Source organism: Aspergillus fischeri, genomic scaffold (genome assembly GCF_000149645.3).
Source record: "Aspergillus fischeri NRRL 181 1099437636264 genomic scaffold, whole genome shotgun sequence".
NCBI lineage: Eukaryota > Fungi > Ascomycota > Eurotiomycetes > Eurotiales > Aspergillaceae > Aspergillus > Aspergillus fischeri.
This window is the reverse complement of record NW_001509762.1, coordinates 2,568,421-2,588,442: the sequence shown is the minus strand read 5'-3', so window position 1 is coordinate 2,588,442 and position 20,022 is coordinate 2,568,421. Positions and strand designations below refer to the sequence as shown.

At 49.5% G+C, this 20,022-nt stretch overlaps 5 protein-coding genes across 5 annotated transcripts, besides 1 other annotated feature; 1 reads left to right on the top strand and 4 right to left on the bottom strand.

Moving 5' to 3' along the window:
• Positions 1 to 815: 815 nt before the first annotated feature.
• NFIA_081380 (putative translation elongation factor EF-1 subunit) lies at positions 816 to 3,594 on the bottom strand (the record flags this gene model as incomplete). The annotated part of the gene is made up of 5 exons (XM_001260090.1): positions 816 to 2,023; positions 2,075 to 2,257; positions 2,307 to 3,041; positions 3,231 to 3,296; positions 3,369 to 3,594. 5 exons carry the CDS (start codon positions 3,592 to 3,594, stop codon positions 816 to 818), a joined length of 2,418 nt encoding a protein of 805 aa, XP_001260091.1.
• A 627-nt stretch (positions 3,595 to 4,221) lies between these two features.
• On the bottom strand, positions 4,222 to 7,875 carry pan2n2 (poly(A)-specific ribonuclease; the record flags this gene model as incomplete). The annotated part of the gene is made up of 4 exons (XM_001260089.1): positions 4,222 to 5,164; positions 5,218 to 6,333; positions 6,389 to 7,686; positions 7,747 to 7,875. 4 exons carry the CDS (start codon positions 7,873 to 7,875, stop codon positions 4,222 to 4,224), a joined length of 3,486 nt encoding a protein of 1,161 aa, XP_001260090.1.
• Positions 7,876 to 8,538: 663 nt separating this feature from the next.
• On the bottom strand, positions 8,539 to 10,798 carry NFIA_081360 (ESCRT-0 subunit protein HSE1; the record flags this gene model as incomplete). Its single annotated transcript, XM_001260088.1, has 8 exons — positions 8,539 to 9,317; positions 9,369 to 9,980; positions 10,039 to 10,159; positions 10,213 to 10,311; positions 10,375 to 10,450; positions 10,519 to 10,553; positions 10,617 to 10,666; positions 10,759 to 10,798. 8 exons carry the CDS (start codon positions 10,796 to 10,798, stop codon positions 8,539 to 8,541), a joined length of 1,812 nt encoding a protein of 603 aa, XP_001260089.1.
• A 1,498-nt stretch (positions 10,799 to 12,296) lies between these two features.
• pakA (mitogen-activated protein kinase kinase kinase kinase STE20) lies at positions 12,297 to 14,908 on the bottom strand (the record flags this gene model as incomplete). Its single annotated transcript, XM_001260087.1, has 4 exons — positions 12,297 to 12,401; positions 12,459 to 12,793; positions 12,845 to 12,944; positions 13,001 to 14,908. 4 exons carry the CDS (start codon positions 14,906 to 14,908, stop codon positions 12,297 to 12,299), a joined length of 2,448 nt encoding a protein of 815 aa, XP_001260088.1.
• A 646-nt stretch (positions 14,909 to 15,554) lies between these two features.
• Positions 15,555 to 15,581: a microsatellite.
• Positions 15,582 to 18,735: 3,154 nt separating this feature from the next.
• NFIA_081340 (uncharacterized protein) lies at positions 18,736 to 19,243 on the top strand (the record flags this gene model as incomplete). The annotated part of the gene is made up of 2 exons (XM_001260086.1): positions 18,736 to 18,996; positions 19,073 to 19,243. The coding sequence occupies 2 exons, from the start codon at positions 18,736 to 18,738 to the stop codon at positions 19,241 to 19,243; spliced, it is 432 nt and encodes a 143-aa protein (XP_001260087.1).
• Between the last annotated feature and the right edge of the window lie 779 nt (positions 19,244 to 20,022).

Genomic DNA, 20,022 nt, shown 5'->3' with positions numbered 1-20,022 from the left:
TGACAAGACAATCAAGGGTTAGGAGGAAAAGGAGAAACAAGTGAGAGACGACGGGGTTGTCGAAGGGACGAGTTGAAGAAAGAAGAGGAAGAAGAATGTCCAGGAAGCTACGGCCAGCTTTGTTCTTCTTGTATGGGTTGGCGGCGGCAAAGAGATCGCAGCGGCCATGCTGGCCTTTTCGCAGGAGTTGCATTTAAGGTTACTTCTCACCCTGTGATTGGCTGCTGCAGGTCTCCCAGGCTGAACTGAGTCAGCAGGGTCCTTCACCGCCCGATTTCTGCCGGCCAAATCCCGAGGCGTTCATTCACGGCGATTCCCAAAGGGGAAATCAGGGCTCAATGCCAGGGAAATGTGGAGCAGTCGATCGAAATTGCTAGAAGAGGACACTTTTGCTTCACTCAATTGGCAGTTGTGGATACGTGGACAATATCCAATGGTTACGGCATTGGCAATACCTATTATTGAGTCAAACTCAGAACAGTACACCCAATCTCGGACTGAAGGATATAATCATACTCTGCGTATTGCATGCCAAGTGGACAGCTGGTCATTATCTTAGCCTTACAGGCTTATATTCGTAGCCCTACAGAGTAACTCTGTAACTAGTCCCAAAGAGTCAAGCTATCAGATTCGAGAATGAACAATACTAGGAATTGCATCGTATGCCTTTCTCACTACGGAACAAGTCCAATACTTGGTGGCAATTTGGAAAACATCAAAGCAACAAAGCGATTTCCAAGAGAATATGCAATCCCTAGTCATATATTCTAGTGGTATCTATATACTTAAGACTACCTCTATCAATGTACTCGGTTTCATTCGAGCAAGCCAGCAGCCACCGTGTCGCCTCCTGATCGTAGAACAATCCTCGTAGGTGCTTCCAGAGGCACTGCCTGGTCCATCTCGACCACAATGCGTGCCACAGAACCAGGCGGAACAATCTTAGGCTTCTTCTTGATTACCGAGCCAGATCCCTTATCGAGCGTCGCGACCAAGCGGCTGATCCGTCCCGGAACGTGAAGTCGTCCTCGGTGGATATCTACCATGCTAGGCATTAGATGGTCGAACGCTAGCACCTTTGCTGTGAAAGAGGTGATATTCGCGATGGGTGCTGATGGGCGGCAAATAACATCGCCAGACCGAAGGTGAATAGGATCGATATTCGCCAGATTGAGAACCACGTTCTGACCAGCCACGGCCCAGTCGCTCGGCTCGCCGTCCACTTCTAGGCTTCGAATGGTAGCCGTCTCCCCGCTAGGCATAGTCAGAATTTGGTCGCCCACTTGCAAGCTACCGGCATCGATCCGACCAGAAATCGAAAGAGGATTCTGCACGCTGCCACGGAAGACATCGCTGATCGTCATGCGCAATGGCTTGTCCAACGCATAGCTGTAAGGTTCGGTTGCCTCCAGCTCTTCAACCAGAGTACGGCCCGTGTACCATGATGCATTCGGATCATCGGCGCGTCGGGTGACATTGTCTCCTCTGAAGCCCGAGCAGGGAACGAAGGCGATATTCTTCGCCTGAAACCCGGCAGTCGTCAAAAATGATGAGATCTGTTGTTCAATCTCCTCAAACCGATCCCGGCTCCATTCCACCGCGTCCATCTTGTTCACGGCAACGATAATTCTTTGCACACCCATACTCCGTACCAACAGGGCGTGCTCCTTGGTCTGGCCCCTCAACCCCGACTCGAAATTTCCGGTTCCAGAGTCGATAACGAGCACAGCAAAGTCTGCCTGGCTGGCTCCTGCAATCATGTTCGGAACGAAATCTCTGTGTCCTGGAGCATCCACAATCGTGAAGACAGTATTCTCCGTCTCGAACTTGTTCGTCGCAATGTCAATCGTGACACCGCGCGCTCTCTCCTCGGTACCCTGATCAAGTACCCATGCAAGAGCAAAAGATCCTTTACCAATCTTTTCAGCCTCCCTCTGATACTTCTCCAATGTCCGCTGGTCAACAGCTTTCAAATCCGCCAGTAAACGTCCCATAAGTGTGCTTTTTCCTGCATCCACATGACCTGACTTCTCCGTCAGCGGCGTCCACCATGGTGTAGGTGATGACTACTGACCGATAACCGCAAAGTTCATTGCCCTCTTCCGTTGAGACTTATTGTACTCCGACAAGACATCCAAATTCTTGCTCTTGACAGCCACCTTCTCCTGGACACTAAGATTGTTCATGCCACCAGCCAGGTCACCCTGGCTCTTCTTGTCGCCTGCTGACTTTGACGCAGGTTGTTTCGACTTGAAGCCTGCCTATCTATTAGGGAACAATTTGTATCTTTCTCCGAATAGCCAAACCTTTAGCTGAGCTCTGAGCATTTAGAACCACGTCATCCGGGCTGGGACCTGCAAAGTCAAAGGGTTCAGTAAGATCCTGTCCGTAGATCTGCATGAGATCAACTGTGCTTGAATACAAGTGGCTGGGCTCGGTGATTTGAGGCCGCGTATTGGCTCCAACGATAGTGCTAGCAAATGTAGACGGCGGTGCCCGAATATTGGCCTTGGGCTGCTCCTTTTCCTCTTCGCCGGCAGATGGCTTCCTCGTTGTAGGTTCAACGGGAATCATCTCTGAATTCTTTGCCTTGGGAGGCTCAGGCGATAGCCTCTTCTGAGCTAGAGGATTCTCGGGAGGTGTCCCTCTTCTCACCGTACGGAGCAATTGCCCACTCTCCGACGGCTTCTGCGCCTTGCCATTCCCTGCAAGCCTTTCCCGTAAGGACAGAGAAGCTAGTTTGGACTCGACCGGCGTTCTGTCGGGAGTACCAGGCTCGCTAGGAGTTGTCGGTGCACCTGATGCGGCTTTGTCGGTCTCTTTCTTCTTCCGCGCAGCAGCCAAGGCAGCCAACTTTGACACTTTTCCACTACTCTCCGGAGCGCCTCCAAGCAAACCCAATCGAGGATAAAGAGGTTCGATGAGGATCTCCGCTTTGCGATGCGCGGGAACGTTAAGCCATGGCGAATCACGAAAGAAGTCCTTGGCCGAGAAATGGGAGGATGGCGATGACGCGATAGGAGGTAAAGGGTATGCCGGCACTGAGAGACCTGTTAGAACATTGAACACTCAAAATTCCAAGGCGGCGTCAGTCGACTATTCAGAACGTCAAAGGAAGGAGTGATATACTCACAATGGTCTCAACATTGATTGGCAAATTTTGCGGATAATCCGAGCCCAACCACAAGTAAAGACGGAAAAAGACAAACACTGTATAGCAAAGAGCTTACCTTTCCCCTTGGCCGCTACCGGAGGAGCAGGGCTCTGCTTCTTCTTAATCTCTTTCGTTTTCTTCCCTGGACCACAGTAACCCGAGTCAGCCTCCTCTCACCACGTTCAGCATTCTTCAACAGCATCCACCAACCCACCTCGCAAGTAATTAACCGACTTTTCCACATCGTTATAGTAATGCCACAGCGCCTCTTGGACTTCATCCCGAGTCGCCGTCACAGAGGGTTCGCCGGAAAGTAACTGCGCAAGCACTTCCGCCGTACATTGCTCGAGGATCTCTTGTTCTTCCGGGTCGGGCGAGTCATATCCGTCATCATAGTCATCGTCATCATAACTCACGTTCTTCACACGTAGTCGCGACATGGTGGAATAGTACTTTGTATCAAGGTCTGAAAGGGCGGGGCAGCAGGATCGTGACGAGGGGTATCTTGGTGTGGGCGGGGGTCGGAGTTCAAAGCAGATACTTGACAGAAAAGAGTAAGTGGCCCTGCTACACTTCTCTGAGTCTTTCCCAATTCTTATATGAAATGCGTTCTTTGAGAGAGAGGCAGCGGAAAGGTGATGAACAGGGGAGAGCTAGAGGTCCGCGGGATTGTTGTGAAGGTGAGAGGTTCAAGGCCACCACGTCATTCTCCACAGTTGCTGCTCTCGGTTTGCAGTATTTCCGTCAACTGTAGATGGGCTATCAACAACTATGTGTATCCGAAGATAAAAGCAAAATTTGTTTATTCATTTTTAATGCAAGTCTAACGGATGAAGCCACTCATTGCACAGCCGGGAGTTTCTATTACTCCATCGGATATACAGTGTGGTAATGGTGTTTCTATGATTATTCCCAAGCAATCCAAAACCGCTCTACATGATCGGGATAGGTGCAACACATCATGTCCATGTATCCCTTCTATCGTGTGCCATGTGTATGCCATGATCAGGAAGAGCCCTCGGTGAAAGATCGCATTCCTTCTGCGATGCATCTGCAAATATGCAAAACTACTTCAGAGGGCTTCCCCCGAAGAAATCCCCTGCCCCTGGTCCACCAAAGGTGCCATTACTCGGCGTAAGAGCAATCGAACGTCGGAATGCCTGTCGGGGAGTCGCTGGGGCGCTGGTTGTAGCTGTGGCTGTGGCAGCACCCCCTACATCAGGTGTGCTAGGTGTGTTGCGACCGCTGCTATTCTGCATGGTCACTGCCGTGCCTGGTCTAGAAAGGACCGTCGCGACGCCATTCCGAGGTGGCGGTCTGAAACCGAGTTTGGATCCTTCGCGGAAAATTTCTTCCAAGATTTGATTCACAATACCTGCGTCCTCGTATTCCTGGAACTTCTTCCACAGACGAAGAGCCATGCGTGCATCTTCAATTGAGTCGTGACCCTGGTTATTGTCAGCCGGCTCTTCTTGGATGTATTCTTTGAACACGGCCCAAGCCAAATATCGGAGGCTAAGCCGCCGGTTCTTGCCAGGGTGGAAGTAAAGGTATTGTGTGTCAACCGTCTGGCTCTTAGGCACCTGTATGTTGATCTTGCGAAAGTCGGAAGCAAGACCGTGGCCGACAAAGACGCAACCCAGGTTGAGAAGCAGCCATAATTTCTTGTAAGCAACTTTGAGAGGGACCAGGTTGTGTTGACTGGTCCTTGGGTCTAAGTCGCCAGGTTTAATACCGGAATATTGAGTGACATAGTCGACAATCGGCTCCTTGATAGTAATATAGTCATCGATGAAAGGTACTCCCTCATGGACTCCAGACCCCCGAAGGACGGACACTCGAGCAAGCCCACTTTTACTGGGTCGCACAATTTCCTGTGACCCGTCGGCTTTCACATCGATCTCCGCTTTCTCGAGGTCAACGAATTCTGTGTCAAGAGCAACGGGAGTGCCAGGAGTTGGCTTCTCCTCTTCTGTAAGTGTCTGGCGGGTTTCCACGGCACGGCCACCACTGGGGTCTCTCGTTAGCACAAAAGATGTTAGCTTAGATATAATCTCACTCACTTCAATGACCAATCGCGGAAAAGCAGAGTAATATCCAGGACATTCTTCCAGGAGTCATCGACAGCATGGCGAGCATCCTTCGCCTGATACGCAAGGATACAGGGCGACTTCCATGGTTGATTGAACCGAAGAGCCTCGTCCTTGTCGACTTCTGTCACAAGGAAGTCATTAAACAAGTGCCACCTGTTCTTCGCCTCTAATTCGCGAGAGGAGATAGAGACATTGATGAATGACACCAAGTGCGGTTTTTGATGCTCTGGAATGTCAATTTCAGAGACAAGGCCTACTAACTCATATACCACAAGATTAGGCAGCTTGTTCTGCAACTGAGTCTTGAGCTCGTCTCCTTCGAAACACATAACTTGGCCGTTGTCAACGGCAATGCCCACCTCCTCGGGCAACCAGCCAGGGATCGACCACAATCTTCTGCAGATGGGGTTACTGAGAGCCGCATTGAGTATCAAGACCAGAGGCATGCGATGAATAGATTTCCTTATGGTCACTTGCTGATAGCGCCGGCAATAGTTGCACCATCCCCTGTTCTGCGTCTCTCGCTCAATACTTGCTCGCAGGATATTCGAGAACCGGAAGGCTGGATTTCTGCGAGCTTGTTTGATATCAATGGCCGGGTAAATTAGCTCATTGGCTAAGGAGTTTCCAGGTCTGACGATCTCATTCTGGCAAAACATGCATCGAATTGATTCAGACGCAATGGTCGAAAGTCTCTGGTCTAAATCATCGGAGCTCGGGACAATCATGCGGAAGTCGTGCGCGATCTGGTTGAGGAAAAATCTATTCACAGACTGAATGGCGGAAGAGAGTGATTTTGTGGTTAGGTTCTCCTCGAACAGGCCGAGATTCGAAGCTTCTCGATAGCTGCTGAAAGTTCTCAAAAGATTGGTGGCTTGACAATTCTGTCCATTGGCCTTCTCAAGCATATCGAACAGGTATCCCATCTCGCACAGGAGACAAGTCTCGTATATACAGGTGCTTGCTGCGTGGTGAAGTGCGAGGTTTCGCACAAGAGGAATGAACTTGAGGAGTTGGAGGAGCGCGTTCGTGAAGGAGTTGGCGATGTGTGTTTCCAACCCGGAAAAGGTGGTCTGGTTATAGAATCTGCCGCAATGTTGGATGAGTCTTCTCAGAATCAAAGGAGTCCAAATGTTCTTACCTAAAATCAAAGTCGTCCACACCAAACCGGCTGTATTTGATTTCGACATTACTGTACTTGAGTAGAGGATCGTCTTCGGCTTCTCCATTGAGCTTCGCGCCTGCGAGGGCCTCCGCCGTGTCGCTCACGGAGGCTTCCGATTTGAATTTGTTCTGCTCCCTTGCCTTTTCACTTAAGAATTTGGGAGCGATAAGAGCTGGTTCGGCGGTCGTCAACGCACGGGTATTTTCGACTTGATAACGCCGTGTCTTCTTCGGGTTCGGCGCGTAATGCCCCATTTCCGCAGGGCGAAGATAGGGGATGAGACTCTGGTCGATGGGCGCGGGAGGACTGCCGACTTCGAACACAAGATGACTAGGCCACGCAGACAACAACCGTTCCCGATAGTATGGCATCCCAATCATATTCAAAGGCGTGTCTGGAGACCAGTCAAGGGGAGGCGGTCGAGGGACGACATCTGCGAACTCGACCTCCTTGCTCATCTCATTAAAATGAATCTTAGACGGCGAGCCCCATAAATGGATGGAACACTCCGCATCGTTAATAGCCAGAGCTTCTCCGGATGGCGAAATGTCAATCCCCAGCATGAAAGATACATTGGCTTGGCGAAGGTTGATCGCATTAGGATTCATCAGATCAACCACTTGCAGCTGGCCAGTCTGAGAAGCAACAAAACTCGTCGTGGATAGTTTCGGATGCATGCGCACATACGCAGCTCCAGCATGAAAAGGGATGGGAGGTAACGGCGAAAGCGTCTTCAAGTCGTACACGTTGGCCAGAGGGTCCACGATCGGGGAACCCAGGTGTCTGACTGAGAAGCCGCAGGTAACCAATAGATCGTTGCGAGCATCCATATCATTGATTGCTGTCCCATGTGACTTCCAAGACTTCACCACCCGAAAATCCGTCAGGCTCAACGCGTTGACCGATCCCGTATCCGTCGCGGCACAGAGATATCGACTCTTCTTCATCAGAGTATAGTTGTGATCTGTATGCAGCTTGTCGACAATAATTCCCTTGTCAATGTCAATCGTAAACATCGCCCTCTGACATCCCGCAACAATGATCTTGTTAAGCTGCGCCGTCAAGCTCATACAGTAGAGATCCGTCATCTCCTCGTGACTGATATGCCATTGCGTGAGTCCACGTCGCGTAATCATGTGCACACTCTTTGGTGATAATGATATGACGCCCCTCTCGTGGAACAGAATTTGTCGGACAGGGCCATCTGATACCGGATGAGCGCGAACAGAAGTGTAGCGTTGCAGTTCGGGACCGTAAAATGAGGTGATTCGGCCCTAGTAACCGCGGCCGTATATCAGCATCGGAAGTAAGACCCCAGAACCAACAAAACTTACAAACTCATTTCCGGCCCAAAGTAATTCAGACACATCGTCGAATGCTATTGTCGTCGCGGCGGTCGGTAGGCCATGCGGGCTTGGAGGAGGCACCGGAATGCGCGACAATTCGTCCCAATCGGCCTCCATGGCCTCAGCATCCCAGATGGGATAGACTCGATAATAAATTTATGTGTGCCGATCAAGAGAGAACGCTCGTGGTTTCAGAGAACGATATAATTTTGCCCATCCGGAAGCAGGGCGAACAAAGACATCGTTCGGTGGAGGCGCGATTGCGGGGAAGCTGATTTGAGACGTCTTCTTGTTCAAGGTTATGGCACAATGATGGGTCAAAAGACGGGACTGCACTTTTACTGGTACCATTGACAAGTCATCTTGATCATAAAGTGAATGGAATGATGATAGAATTGTATCTGATAAGATACCAGGAACTGTTATGATGGAGGGCAACAGTTACCTGATGAGGTGTGACCATGGCATCACGTGAAATGCTTCTGTTAAGACACGGGGACCCTGATTAGGTCTAGCGTCCTGAATATGGTTTCCTACCTGAACACATGTACGGTGCTATCTATCTTTCAATGGCTGTTTTTATCATTTGCTTAACGCAAGCACTTCTTGTGCATTATGAGTGTGAAATATACTATTCAGAAATTGCCAACATGAAGTGCTTTGCACGAAACCGAGCCCCACAGAAGCTCATTATACTTCATGGATGTGAAACAAACAAAAAGCTATGAAGCTCATAGAAAAGATACACAACGAAGAGGTCACCGTCGGTCGGGCCTCCCATTATCGGTAATAAGAGTTAGGATTCGAGTTGGCTGCGCCAGCTTGCGATGGATTGTAGGCCTGATACTCCCCTCCACTGGGTGTTCCAGGTGTCAATGAAGGATACGGGGTTGGCTTCGACGCCGTACTGGGGACTGGTGGTGGCTGGTGCGATGGAGGCGGTTGATGAGCGACGGGTGCCGTAGGGTAAGGAGGTTGTTGTAGTGTCTGTTGCGGGGGTTGGGAGGCGAAGCCGGCAGTAGGAGGCTTGGATGCGTCCTCGGGGGGATAGCCTGAAGGCGGGTACTCTTGTTGCTGATGCTGGAACTGCTGGTGGACACCAGGTGGAACTGGTGCGCCAGAGGGAGGATAGGGTAACCGCTGACTTGAAGACGGATGTTCGACAGGTGAATCATATACAGAAGTACCTAATTCTTGTGGGTTGTCATATGTAGATTCTGGACGGTGGTGAACAGGCTGGTATGAGTCTGGCGGTGGTTGCTGGTGCTGCGGAAAGGATGGACCAGCAGGTGGAGTGCGGCCGCGTGGATCAGGTGAGTGTGACGTTGGAGGATACATGTGCGTCTGGTCCTGCGGCCGTGGGCTGAAGTACCGTTGAGGATCCGATTGTGGAGGACCTTGTGGATAACCAAGAGGCGCGGCAGGTCCAGGGTATCCGTACGGGGTCTGGCCGGGTCGACCGTACTGGGGTTGTGCAGGGTGCGACATGGATGCTTCCAGGAGAGATTCATAGTCTCGCCGGGCTTTGATGAATTTTTCATTGAGCTGCGTAAACTCATCTAATCGATATTAGCCAAAGGAACTGCAACGCGAGGTCTTTATCGATATACCTTTCTTTTGAGAATACTTCCCAATGAGCTCAATCAACTTGGGCCGAATCGACAATGTCGAGTGGTACAAAGCCGTGATTTCCTCGTTGTCTTGCACATTCAACTCCGAGCTACGAGTGCTCAAAAGCGTAAGAAGCTTCTCAACATTCTTGATTTGCCCAAACACTTCCGCCTCCATTTGGGCTTCTCTCTGCAGCTCTTCTACTGTTGGATCGGGCAGTTTCTCCACGTAGTTCAGAGGGAAAATTCCAGTTTGGCCTCTTAATGAGCCCTTCCACCAGTCCTTGTACACGGACTCGAGCACTGCAATAATGTCCCCTTTCCGGAATTGTAATTCACCCGGTTCGGAAGGCTGGAAGTCGAACAATGCTCTGACCCGGGAGACGGTAGCTGCGGAAGTACCTGGCGGCACCGCTTGCGATGTCGCTGCTTGGGTCTGGCTGGCCGGTACGGAGGCAGACGTGCTTGGTTCTGCTTTAGGCTCAGGGGCCGCGCTGGGCTTTTCCCTAATGGAAAGAGCCAGCGCCATCTGCAATTCTTCTTCTTCCTTCTGGCGATCCGCCTCGGTAATCTCTCGTTTCCCGGGTTTAGACGGAGGCTGTAAGTTGGGATCTGAGAAAAAGAGATCAGTCCTTGCATCATGGCCAGCTTTGGTGTTCCGTGAGCTTACTCTGCGTCTTCAACTTCATGTAGGCCTGCTCCATGATTCCGAAATCAGGGTTGTTGGCGAACATCTGCGCCCACTCCTGCATGCGCTCCAAAATCTTTGGTTTGACTTGCTGATGAGTGTTCTGCAGCGTGTCCTGTCAGTACGATCCTCAAGAAATCAGTGCGCGCAGCTCACCCTGTCATTCGCGAGACGAAGAAGAGCATCAGTGAAACTTCTCGACGCGAGTTCGCGGTGTATCTTTGGGCCACAGTTTTGAGCCAATGCATTGGCCAGCTAGACAGAAGCCGGGAGTCAGACACCAAAGGTAATTATTCCACGTTCGCAAGGAGCGCAAACCTCTAGGGTATAAAGTTGCACATTGGCATTTCTGTGTGCCAATCTCTTGATCATCGCAGCAACGGCATCCTTCGCCCTTTTGAGAAGATCCATCAGCATCAACTGCAGTTGCGGACTCGGACAAACGCCTCGCAGCAAACCTACCCCGATTCCTCAGCAGCAACCTTATCGCAGACATCCTAGTCACCCGATATTAGCTTCTCCTTTTCCACGCAACCACGAAATTCAAGAGGGCCGCATACGAGGATATATTCCCAGTTCTCGGAGGTCAGGTTCTCGTCCGTCGCCTTGGCTGTTGAAGCAAACAGCCGTTAGCAATCCTCCAACAACATGCAGTCTACACGAAAACAACAAAACAACATGTTTACAGAATAAAAGACTTACCGACTGCATCATCAAATGCGTTTTGTTGTGCGCGAAACATTATTCCTTTCTTGTCTCAATCCTCCCGCCCAGGCAGAACAATTGTGTCGGAGATGTGCTGCTCTTTTACTCAATGACAACTCAATGAAATGCCGACGTAGAGATACTCGAAGAGACCAGTATATAAGATGCCTTCAAGGAATTGAGGCGAAAGTCCCTTCTGTCGATGTTTGAGCGGCAGTGGTTCAGTCCGTCGACGTCAACTATGGTAGGTAGCTAGATAGTAGATAGCTCCTTGGGGTGCGGTCCGCCTGACAGTGCGGGGGTAACGGTTCGGTCGCGGTATGTGTAAATCGTTAAGGCGTGAGAGGGGAAGTAGATATTTCGGGATATCGCAAAACGCTTAGTGATATAGGCTCTCACTGGAAGAGAGACAAGAATTCCAATTCAAAAACAGTTGAGAGGAGGTGGGTGCAAAGTGTAATGGCTGCAACCTGATGCAAAACAGGTGACGATGGTCCGCAGCCGCAGGGCAGTGCCTGCTCCACCTGAGTCAGCAGGGCAGGGGACAGGCCTCCAAATATGACGATGTCCGACTCCGTAGCACATACTCTTCAGTTTGATAGCTTCACTTGCTAAAGAGAGTATTCCAGATGCAGTAAACCATAATTCCATGTGCCTTGGACTGCTCCTGGTGTTATCTACGTCTCTTATCACACTTTTTGAGCACTATTTCTTGAGTTAATCAGTTTAAAGGAAATCATATTGCATGACTCTGCATTGCCATGAGCACTATAGGAAGTAGAGACGCTCAAGATCTTGCTCTTAATCGCTGCTTTAACTGGTAAAAGTATCTCCTTCTGCGATGAACATCAGCAAAGAAAGGTTTGTACACTTTTCGGGGTAGCTATAGCGTGTGGTTGAGCCAAAATGGCTCGTCGTGAAAAACAGAAGGGACTATAAGCAGAGCATCAGATAAATCCAGTGGAAAGAGAGGGTGGATGAGAATCGAGTAGAGCAGGCAAAGTCTACAGAGATAGTACAGGCTCAAGAAACAAGCTCAAAATACTTCAGTCAAGCTCCCACGCAAATCAGTCGAGACATAAGCATCGGCACGTAGCTGTAACAGCAGAAAAATGGGAGCTAAGGCACATGACAATCATTCGACTGAATGAAGTACACCTCTTTCCGGCGCACATGCCATGCTACAGCGCCCAAAGAACGGTGGAGAGGTAGAGAGTAGGATGGGATGGAAGGTCATTGCTTCAAGACAAAGCACCCGAACATCAAATGAAATAAATGTATTAGCAGGGCTGAAGATTGGAAGGAGGGTAAGGGAAAAGAAGACGGAGGAACAATCGCGGTCAGGTCATTGCCATCTATGACATCCAAGCTCGGAAAAGAACGCAGCGAAGAAAAGAGACATCATAAATATTCTGCCATTATGCAGTACCAGCATATCATAATGCAGCAAGATAAGGAATATCAGGAGCAAGGGGTATCTAGGGAGAGAAGACAAAGACATGACACATATAGAAAGACAGCCAGATGAGAAGAGATCAAGCGCCCCCTTTCTGAGCTTTTTCTTGGGCTCTACTCATGCGCGCAGCTTTCACAAGCGGCGCCAGGTGGGTTAGAGGGGAGCAGAGGGACATGAAGGGATGCTAAATTAATCGACATTAGTATCAAGAAGCCCTCGAAGGTGGATCGAGTGAACATACCATCAATAAGTCATGGGCCGATGCTCTCTTCTCGGGATCAACCTTGAGTGCAAGATGCAGGAAATCGCGAAAGACGGGGGACAAGTTATGCTCGTCCTTGATGGTTGGCGTGCCATTGGTGGCAATCAAGTACAGGGCTCGTAGAGGTGACTCAGTCAGATATGGCGGCTCGCCCTCGATCATCTCGATGGCCATGATACCCAAACTCCAAATATCAACCTTGCGGCCATATTCCTTTCTCGTGACGACCTCAGGAGCCATCCAGTACGGGGTGCCGACCATGGTGTTTCGCTTATTTTGTGAGTCATTGATTTGGGCGCAGAAACCGAAATCGGCTTCGCATTGTTAGCGGGGGGAAATCGCAACGGGGTTATGAAGTGACTTACTCAGCTTGATGTTGCCATCCAGGGAGAGAAGGATATTGTCTGACTTGATATCCCGGTGAATGACGCCCTTTGAGTGGAGGTGCTGCAATCCACTCAGAGTCTGACTGGCCGTCAGCATTATTCCACAGGCTTTGTATGTCTCCATGGTAAGCTTACCTCTCGGCAGACAGCTGCAATCTGTCCCTCAGTCATTATATTGAACGTAACCACGTCAGTCAGACTACCGCCCTCCATATATTCCATCACTACCCACAGATCCAAGCCATGGAGGTAGCTGTCGAGGAAGTTGACAATATTTTTGTGTCTGCTATCTTTCATGACGAGGATCTCGTTGATTATAAGCTCCTTCTTTGGTTGTAAGTCCAGGTTCATTTGCTTGATTGCGACGCAGTTGTTCGTGCCATGTTGATAAGCAGTGTAAACGCCGCCCGATGCTCCTTGACCGATCTTGTTCAGATTATAGTAGAGCTTCGTCGGATCACCTGGAGTACAGATGGCAAGCAACCGCGCCCTTACGTCCACAGCATTACTTTGACGAGCGCGCTGTCGAGGACGAGCTGCTGGAACGGGCTGCACCTTCTGAGGGCCTTGCAACGCGTTAGTATGATCATTGGCGTGCTGCGAATGTCCCATTTGCATGGGCTGTTTGAGTTCTGGCCCGCGTGACTGCTGTTGGCGTTGGCTTCGGCTGCGCTCCAGTTGCTTCTGTACGATCGCTTGTTGAGCGGCAGCCATCGCTTGCTCCTGCTGCTGCTGATACTGAGCTGGCGAAGCAATGGCACCGGGCTGTGCCCATTGCGGTTGCGCACCGTTGGTCTTCGAATTTGACCGGCTGCGCTGTGCCTCGGACGGCAAAGGCTCAGATTCTGGGATGGGAGGCGTGTCGAATTGGTTGGCATATGCGTCTTGAGGCGGCCGTGCCACTGGCGGCTGCGGTGCCGGTCGAGCAGGTGTCATGCTGGCCGGAGCAGGAGGCTTCGGAGGTGCTCGATTGGGAACAAGCCCACCGATTGGTGGAGACATCGCCTGAGTGGCAGCGGGAGCACCACGGGGTATTGGAGGAGGCGCGCGTGGATTCTCAAAACTGCCTTCGTGATTCTGCGGGAACCGAGGGCTCGTTGGAGGCGAGTTTCGCTGGGACCCCGGTGTGTTTGCAGTGGGTTGATGATGAGCATAGGCGTGGTCGAACTTGTGCCAGACTTCGTCATCTCCGCGAGCGTTTTTCTCGTAGAATCGCATAATGTCGACCATGGTTTGAGGGTGCTCCTCCTGCTCCTTCTTGGAGATACCGTTTTCTTGCAGGAGCCGTTGCCATTCTTTCGGCAAGCCGGTGAACTGGCCGGTCCGGTTGTCGTAGCCCACGTGGGTGACATGAACAGGGTTTTCGGGGGCGGAGATCTTGATGCCCCGGGGAGACCCTAACATGCTGTTGACAAAGCTCGAGAAGCTGCTCTTCTTACTCCGCCCAAAGACCTTTGTTCCACTCGCCTCGTCCGAGTGCCTCTTCGTGTTTGTTGATTGATCATTTTCGCTTTTCTGGGTGAAGGCGTCCATACGGTTCTGTAAAGCGGTGAAACTCGCCGACTGTCTGAGTCCGCGGGAATCGGGGCTGGTGTGGTAGGATCGTAACGTCGGCGGTTGCGGCGGAGGACTTTTCTCGGACTCTGCGGTGTTCTCTTCCAATGCACTGAGCATGCCCCGTGAATCAAACGGGGAACCGGTCAATTCATCAGAGCTGGGGTCGGTATTGAAAGAAAACCGCCCCGGGCGGGACTTGCTCGAAAAGGAATTGTTGGAGTCGCCGCCAGCAAGGACAGGAGATGGACCCCCACTGTGTTGCTCGAGAGACGATGAAGAGGAACCGTATGCGTTGGATCTTGTGCGCGAATGTTCTCGACTGCCACTGACAGAGGAACGGGGATAGACAGGCGCCGAGGGGTGTCTTTTGAGTGACGTGTTGCTCTGCTGACTTCTAAGGATACGGGAAGAGAAGCTAGGAGGGTCCTTTTGCAGTTTGCTAGACGTTCGTCTGAATTTTAAGGACGAAAACCCGTCGTTGCTCATGATGTGCGATTAGGAGGGGGTTCGGCGAATTGATGTGTAGTGACAAGGTGGGTGACAGGTATGCTTGAGTGGCTCGATTGGAAAAAGGTGGGGGAAAGCCACCAGGTGAGGCGGTGCTCCTGGATACCCCTTCTGTATCTTTTTTTGGCGGTCGCTGGTTTGTGCAAGGGATATGTGGATGGATCTTGATGAATATGATTATTGATTGACCTTTCCGGAAAAATTAGGGGGCAAAAGGCATACCGCTGTGTTGCTGCAAAGATCGAGTGATTTGCGGGACGGGATGAAAACCCAGATAGAGGGAGCGAAAGAAGCTGCCGCGGGCTAGCCGTGACCCCAATTACCAGCGGTTAGCACGTGGAGAGCCACTGGATCAGTCACAGCAAAGAGGCCTCCGACATAGGCGGTAACAGAAATTGGGACTTTTGGTTACAAGGGCAGAAGCGAAAGAAGCAGTGATACGTATCTATCACCTGAGGTGGGCAAGGAGAATAGGTAGTAAATGCCAGCCGAGTGTGAGAGATCAAACCAGCAGGTTGCAGGAAAAATGCATAAGTCCGACAGCTCAGCACACCGATCTGCAGTAGTGCACCAAGGGGATGACAAGGAGGAATAACAATCATGCAAGAACTACCGGACAGGGGGTTGAATGGATGGATGGATGAATGAATGATGGCGATGATGAATGATGATGATACAGACAAGTTCCAGCCAAGTGACAATGTGCTAAAAGTTGGGGATAGATGAGCAGAAATTTCTTATTATTATTCTTGATCCTGAATCTCAAATTTTGAAGGAGCCAGTGATTGAGTTAAATTGCCTTGACTGGCTGGACCAGCACAGCAGCCGGGATACAATTCTACCTGTAGAGAGTACTGTAGATGTCTGATATGAGATATTTTATCAATTCTTGCGGTGGTCTCTACCAGTTCTCTTCTATGTACTGTGTACATGGTAGTTTGATAAGGGTTGTATCGAATGGTCGGCCTTGGAAAGTCACCCCATATCATGGTGACGGGATAGTACGGTAGCCACTTGACCTATCGAGGGAAACTCTTGGCTTGATATCCTCGCATAAAGACTTCAGTCATGTTACAGAACGAAACTATAATTAGTTCTAGAAGTTTAAACTGCCCTAGGTTCTTTCTTTTAGGTCTCCAGAGATGTACTTCTGTTCCGGCAGTAGCCAATTACTGCATCCGCACCAGAAATTATCATTGTGATATTCGGTAAGGGAGTAGGGGTAGGTTGATAGACACATCATGGACCATGGATAATGTCTCTTTCTTCCTTTTAGGACGTTTGATCGAAGCTGGGCACAAAGCCACAGATTGTACTTTGTACCCCGCCTTACAACCAGCGAGCTACAACCGTCCCCGAAGGGTGAGACGTGATGGGTGTGGTGTTCTGTTAAGGGCTTCAGGGCCTATTGAGTTGTTGACTGCTGAAGGCGTACCTAAATATGCTGTTCGACCTTATGTTACAGTCTGATACCATTGAAAATCGGGCTGTTGTCAATAAGTTTGAGGGGAAACAGCCACAAGAGACGGAAGATGCCGTGCGAAACCGTTCTCCGTCTAATAATTCAATGCTGGTATCGAAGAGAGAGAGCAGCCATGTGTCTAGAATTTTCCTTAAGTTTGGTGATTTACTTTTGAGTGTCTGGGAGACTGAGACAGATGATGTCGTTAGTGGTCCTGAGTCAATATGAACTTCGGAGTCGACTCCGTATTCTTTTTCCATTTTCTTTTCTTTTTACTTTTTCCTTTGACCTTGAAAGCAACATCCGTCGTGGCAAAAATCTGCCAGAGCTCAGAACTCAGAACATACCTACTAATTAATTCAAAGGCTGATATATCTGGAGAAAGCTGGAAACTCTGTACAATCAAACTCGGCCAAAATTAAATTCCAACCATCTGTAGGACAAAATTGAGGGTGCTCAGACCTCTCCCGCGTTCCGTGATTACCCACTGGTTTTCTCTTTGATCTCGGCAGTCATCCAAGGTCGAGACAGGCAAGCAGTTAATAGGCACTCCCAAGGAATATCCTAGGCAGTTACATAGGTACGGCTTTCCCTTCTGCAGGTACACCATCGTTTTGAATCGTCCGGATGTATGAACACACTTCCCCCTTGCGTCCATGCTTGTATCCCAGTCACAGGTTGGACCCCAGCATTGACATACCCGTGTCTTTCTCGGATTCGCTCATTGTATCTCACTTCAATAGTCACTGTCTCTAGATCCTGTGTTAGGATCATGAAAAAATGGCATTGATGATACTCCCTGTTTCGGGATTTGAAAGCTATAGGACCTCAATTCTTGTCTCGAGTGCCTTGAAAGAGGGCGAGTCCTGCTGACGTTCCTATTCAGTATAATAACAGAATACCTCACATTCTACAGATTGCCAGGTAGTCATGTACCTGAGTAGTAGCTATCGGTAAGCTACTACGGAGGTTAATAACCGTGGGTAACGGTGGAAAGACCATGGTTGTGCATGGGTTTTGATGAGAAGAAGTGTGACCTTTCCATGCTACACATCACTGCCTTATGCGATTCGATTGAACTACACCCAATATATCTTAGTTTGGATTCCTATAGGCTATAACTGCATCTGTGCCACAGTACGGAGTAGTATACCTAACTTCTCTATACACCGTACATTAAATAGTAATAGTATTCCTACCGCTGCAATTCACAACAACCATTTCTCATCCCTTCAGCCAGCATCTATAATGGAGATCCTTTGGCCCAGGGAGTCAGTTTGATAGTTGTTTTTTTCTGTTTTAGGTTTCAAGCTTGAGTACAAACGAACACTACGGACTGGACATAGACTGACTGGACACACTAGACAACTACTCATCATACCACATCATCACGGGCCATAAAACACGAAACATGGCAGACTGACGTTTTAGTACTTTGAAGCCACTGCCCATATTGGTGATATCGTGTATTGTCTTTCTGGAGAGCTCCCCATGAGCGGCTACGATATCTAGGCAGGTTCGCGCTTTCCCACACCAGATGGTCTGAATGTTAAAGAAGCTGCAGTAGAAGTCTCTGCCTATTTCTGCATCCGCGAGCCCGGTATAGTTATTACATCTACTAAGATTTGGGAGAACAGAAGAAGGTTCCCTGGTTGGAATAAAGCTTTCAACAAATCTGGCATATGTAGACGACACACAATGACACAACTTCTCACCCTCATATCTCTTTCAGCACCCACCACACACCTGTCAGCCTAGGCTACACCTATCATCTGCCAGTTTTTAATTGCCTTCAGTTCCTTCTCTGCGCTATAAGCTGCTATCTATCTCATAATGTTCTTGAAAATTGGAGATACCATTTGCGGTACTCTTCACGGTTTGGGAGAGACCCTTAAGAGATTGAGGCTTTTCAGCGAAAGAGAGGTGAAAGACAGGGGGAGAGAACACTCTGTATCAATTTTGCAGCAGATTTATGGCACAATCAATCTTTGGAGGCATCCTTTCATCGACCCTGATTGCCATGTATCGCTTCAGATACAGCTTCGCCATGACCTGATTAACCCCTTCTTCACACCATGGCCTGCCTCTGATATTCAGGATATCTACCCAATAGATATGGATGATCCTCGGACAGCAACATATTCGCATTGCCGAGAAGTATATCGATCATGGCCCGCCTTACCCTGGGATCGGGGGCGGGCTAAGAGGACGCCTCCGTTTTGTCACCAACTACCTAACGTATTTGATGTCACAATATCCCCGGAAGCCTAACGGTTCAACACTAAAGAACATATCAGGTTGGAGATGCTCGTAAGGATAAATGTGTCACTCTATGTTTGATGGAATGTTAACTTACGGTGTTGTGGATAGGAACTATCTTGACCTCCCGAATTACCGTCTTCCCTACACCATTGACGAAAGAGATTGGGACATTAGCGCGCACTGGTTCCGCCCTGGCGCGAAGTCACCTCATATCAAAGTCTTGATGTTCAATGCCATTCAAGGGCAGGAGGATTTCTTGATTCGGGAAGAGATCCTTACGATTTTAGGCGTTATGATGCAGCGCTTGAACACAGATGGGTTAGAGAAACACGTTGTGGCCCCTGTAAGTTGCCTTTTCCCAATACAGAGAAGAGTGATAGGGCAGATAGGACTGATTCTTCTGCGCCATATCATGGTAGGTGATGTTACTGTCATTCATGGGTGAATGCCACGGGAGAATCGCATATTTTGATGGAGACAAGCTAGTGATCCAAAGGTCGAAACTATATCGGTTCTACAGTGGCGATTGGAAGTCTTATCTATTGTTCTTGACTTATCTGGCCGCTGGAGAGGTCCAGCAGACACTATGACCCTGTTATCGAAGAGAGACACTCGCACTTCTTAACTGGCGAACAGGAACAGACAGGGCGTTTCCGACTACTGGATCACTGGTGTTGATGGCTGGCTTCTGCGGATGGCTTGTTTTGCTACGGGCAATGAAAGCGATAGCTCTAGGGGAAAATGGAAGAACTTTGCCCTCAGGATCATTAAAGGTCCGGCTCAGAGTAACGTATACTCCTTAATAAGAGCTATTTCACACAGGTCTTGTCGTCTCGTCTCAAAAGCAGACGATTGATGAATTGCTTCTCGTTCGGAGCTTATGAAGCCTCCTGTAAAGATTTCGCGATTATCATAATTTGGTCGCTTTTCCCTATCCAGATAAAAGAGAATCAGTTCGATAACAGCCAAAGAACCAACATATCATAATCACAACCAATTATAGTAAAAGGTTGTAGCAAGATATAGAAAATAGAAGAGCCAGTTAAATAGCAGAAATATCTCAAGTTGGTTCAAGTCAAGAAGCCGCCAAAGGATGGGAAACAGCGACGAGAGTTGCCCATCCTCTGGAGCCAGTGTAAGAAGACAGCTTTGTCAGTCGGATCTCCACATATACACAGTACAGTCCTGTACTGAATCTTCAACGTCAAACTGAACCGCTCAGGTGAGTTGCATCACTTAGAATCCGACCGCGCTCACCATTGTGCTGGTACCGGGACTGCACCGGTTTACATAGACGGTTATCTCCATGAGCTCGGTCATCAAATCCCCCATGCCATAGGTCTGGCGAGCTTGCAAGGTAATACTGGAT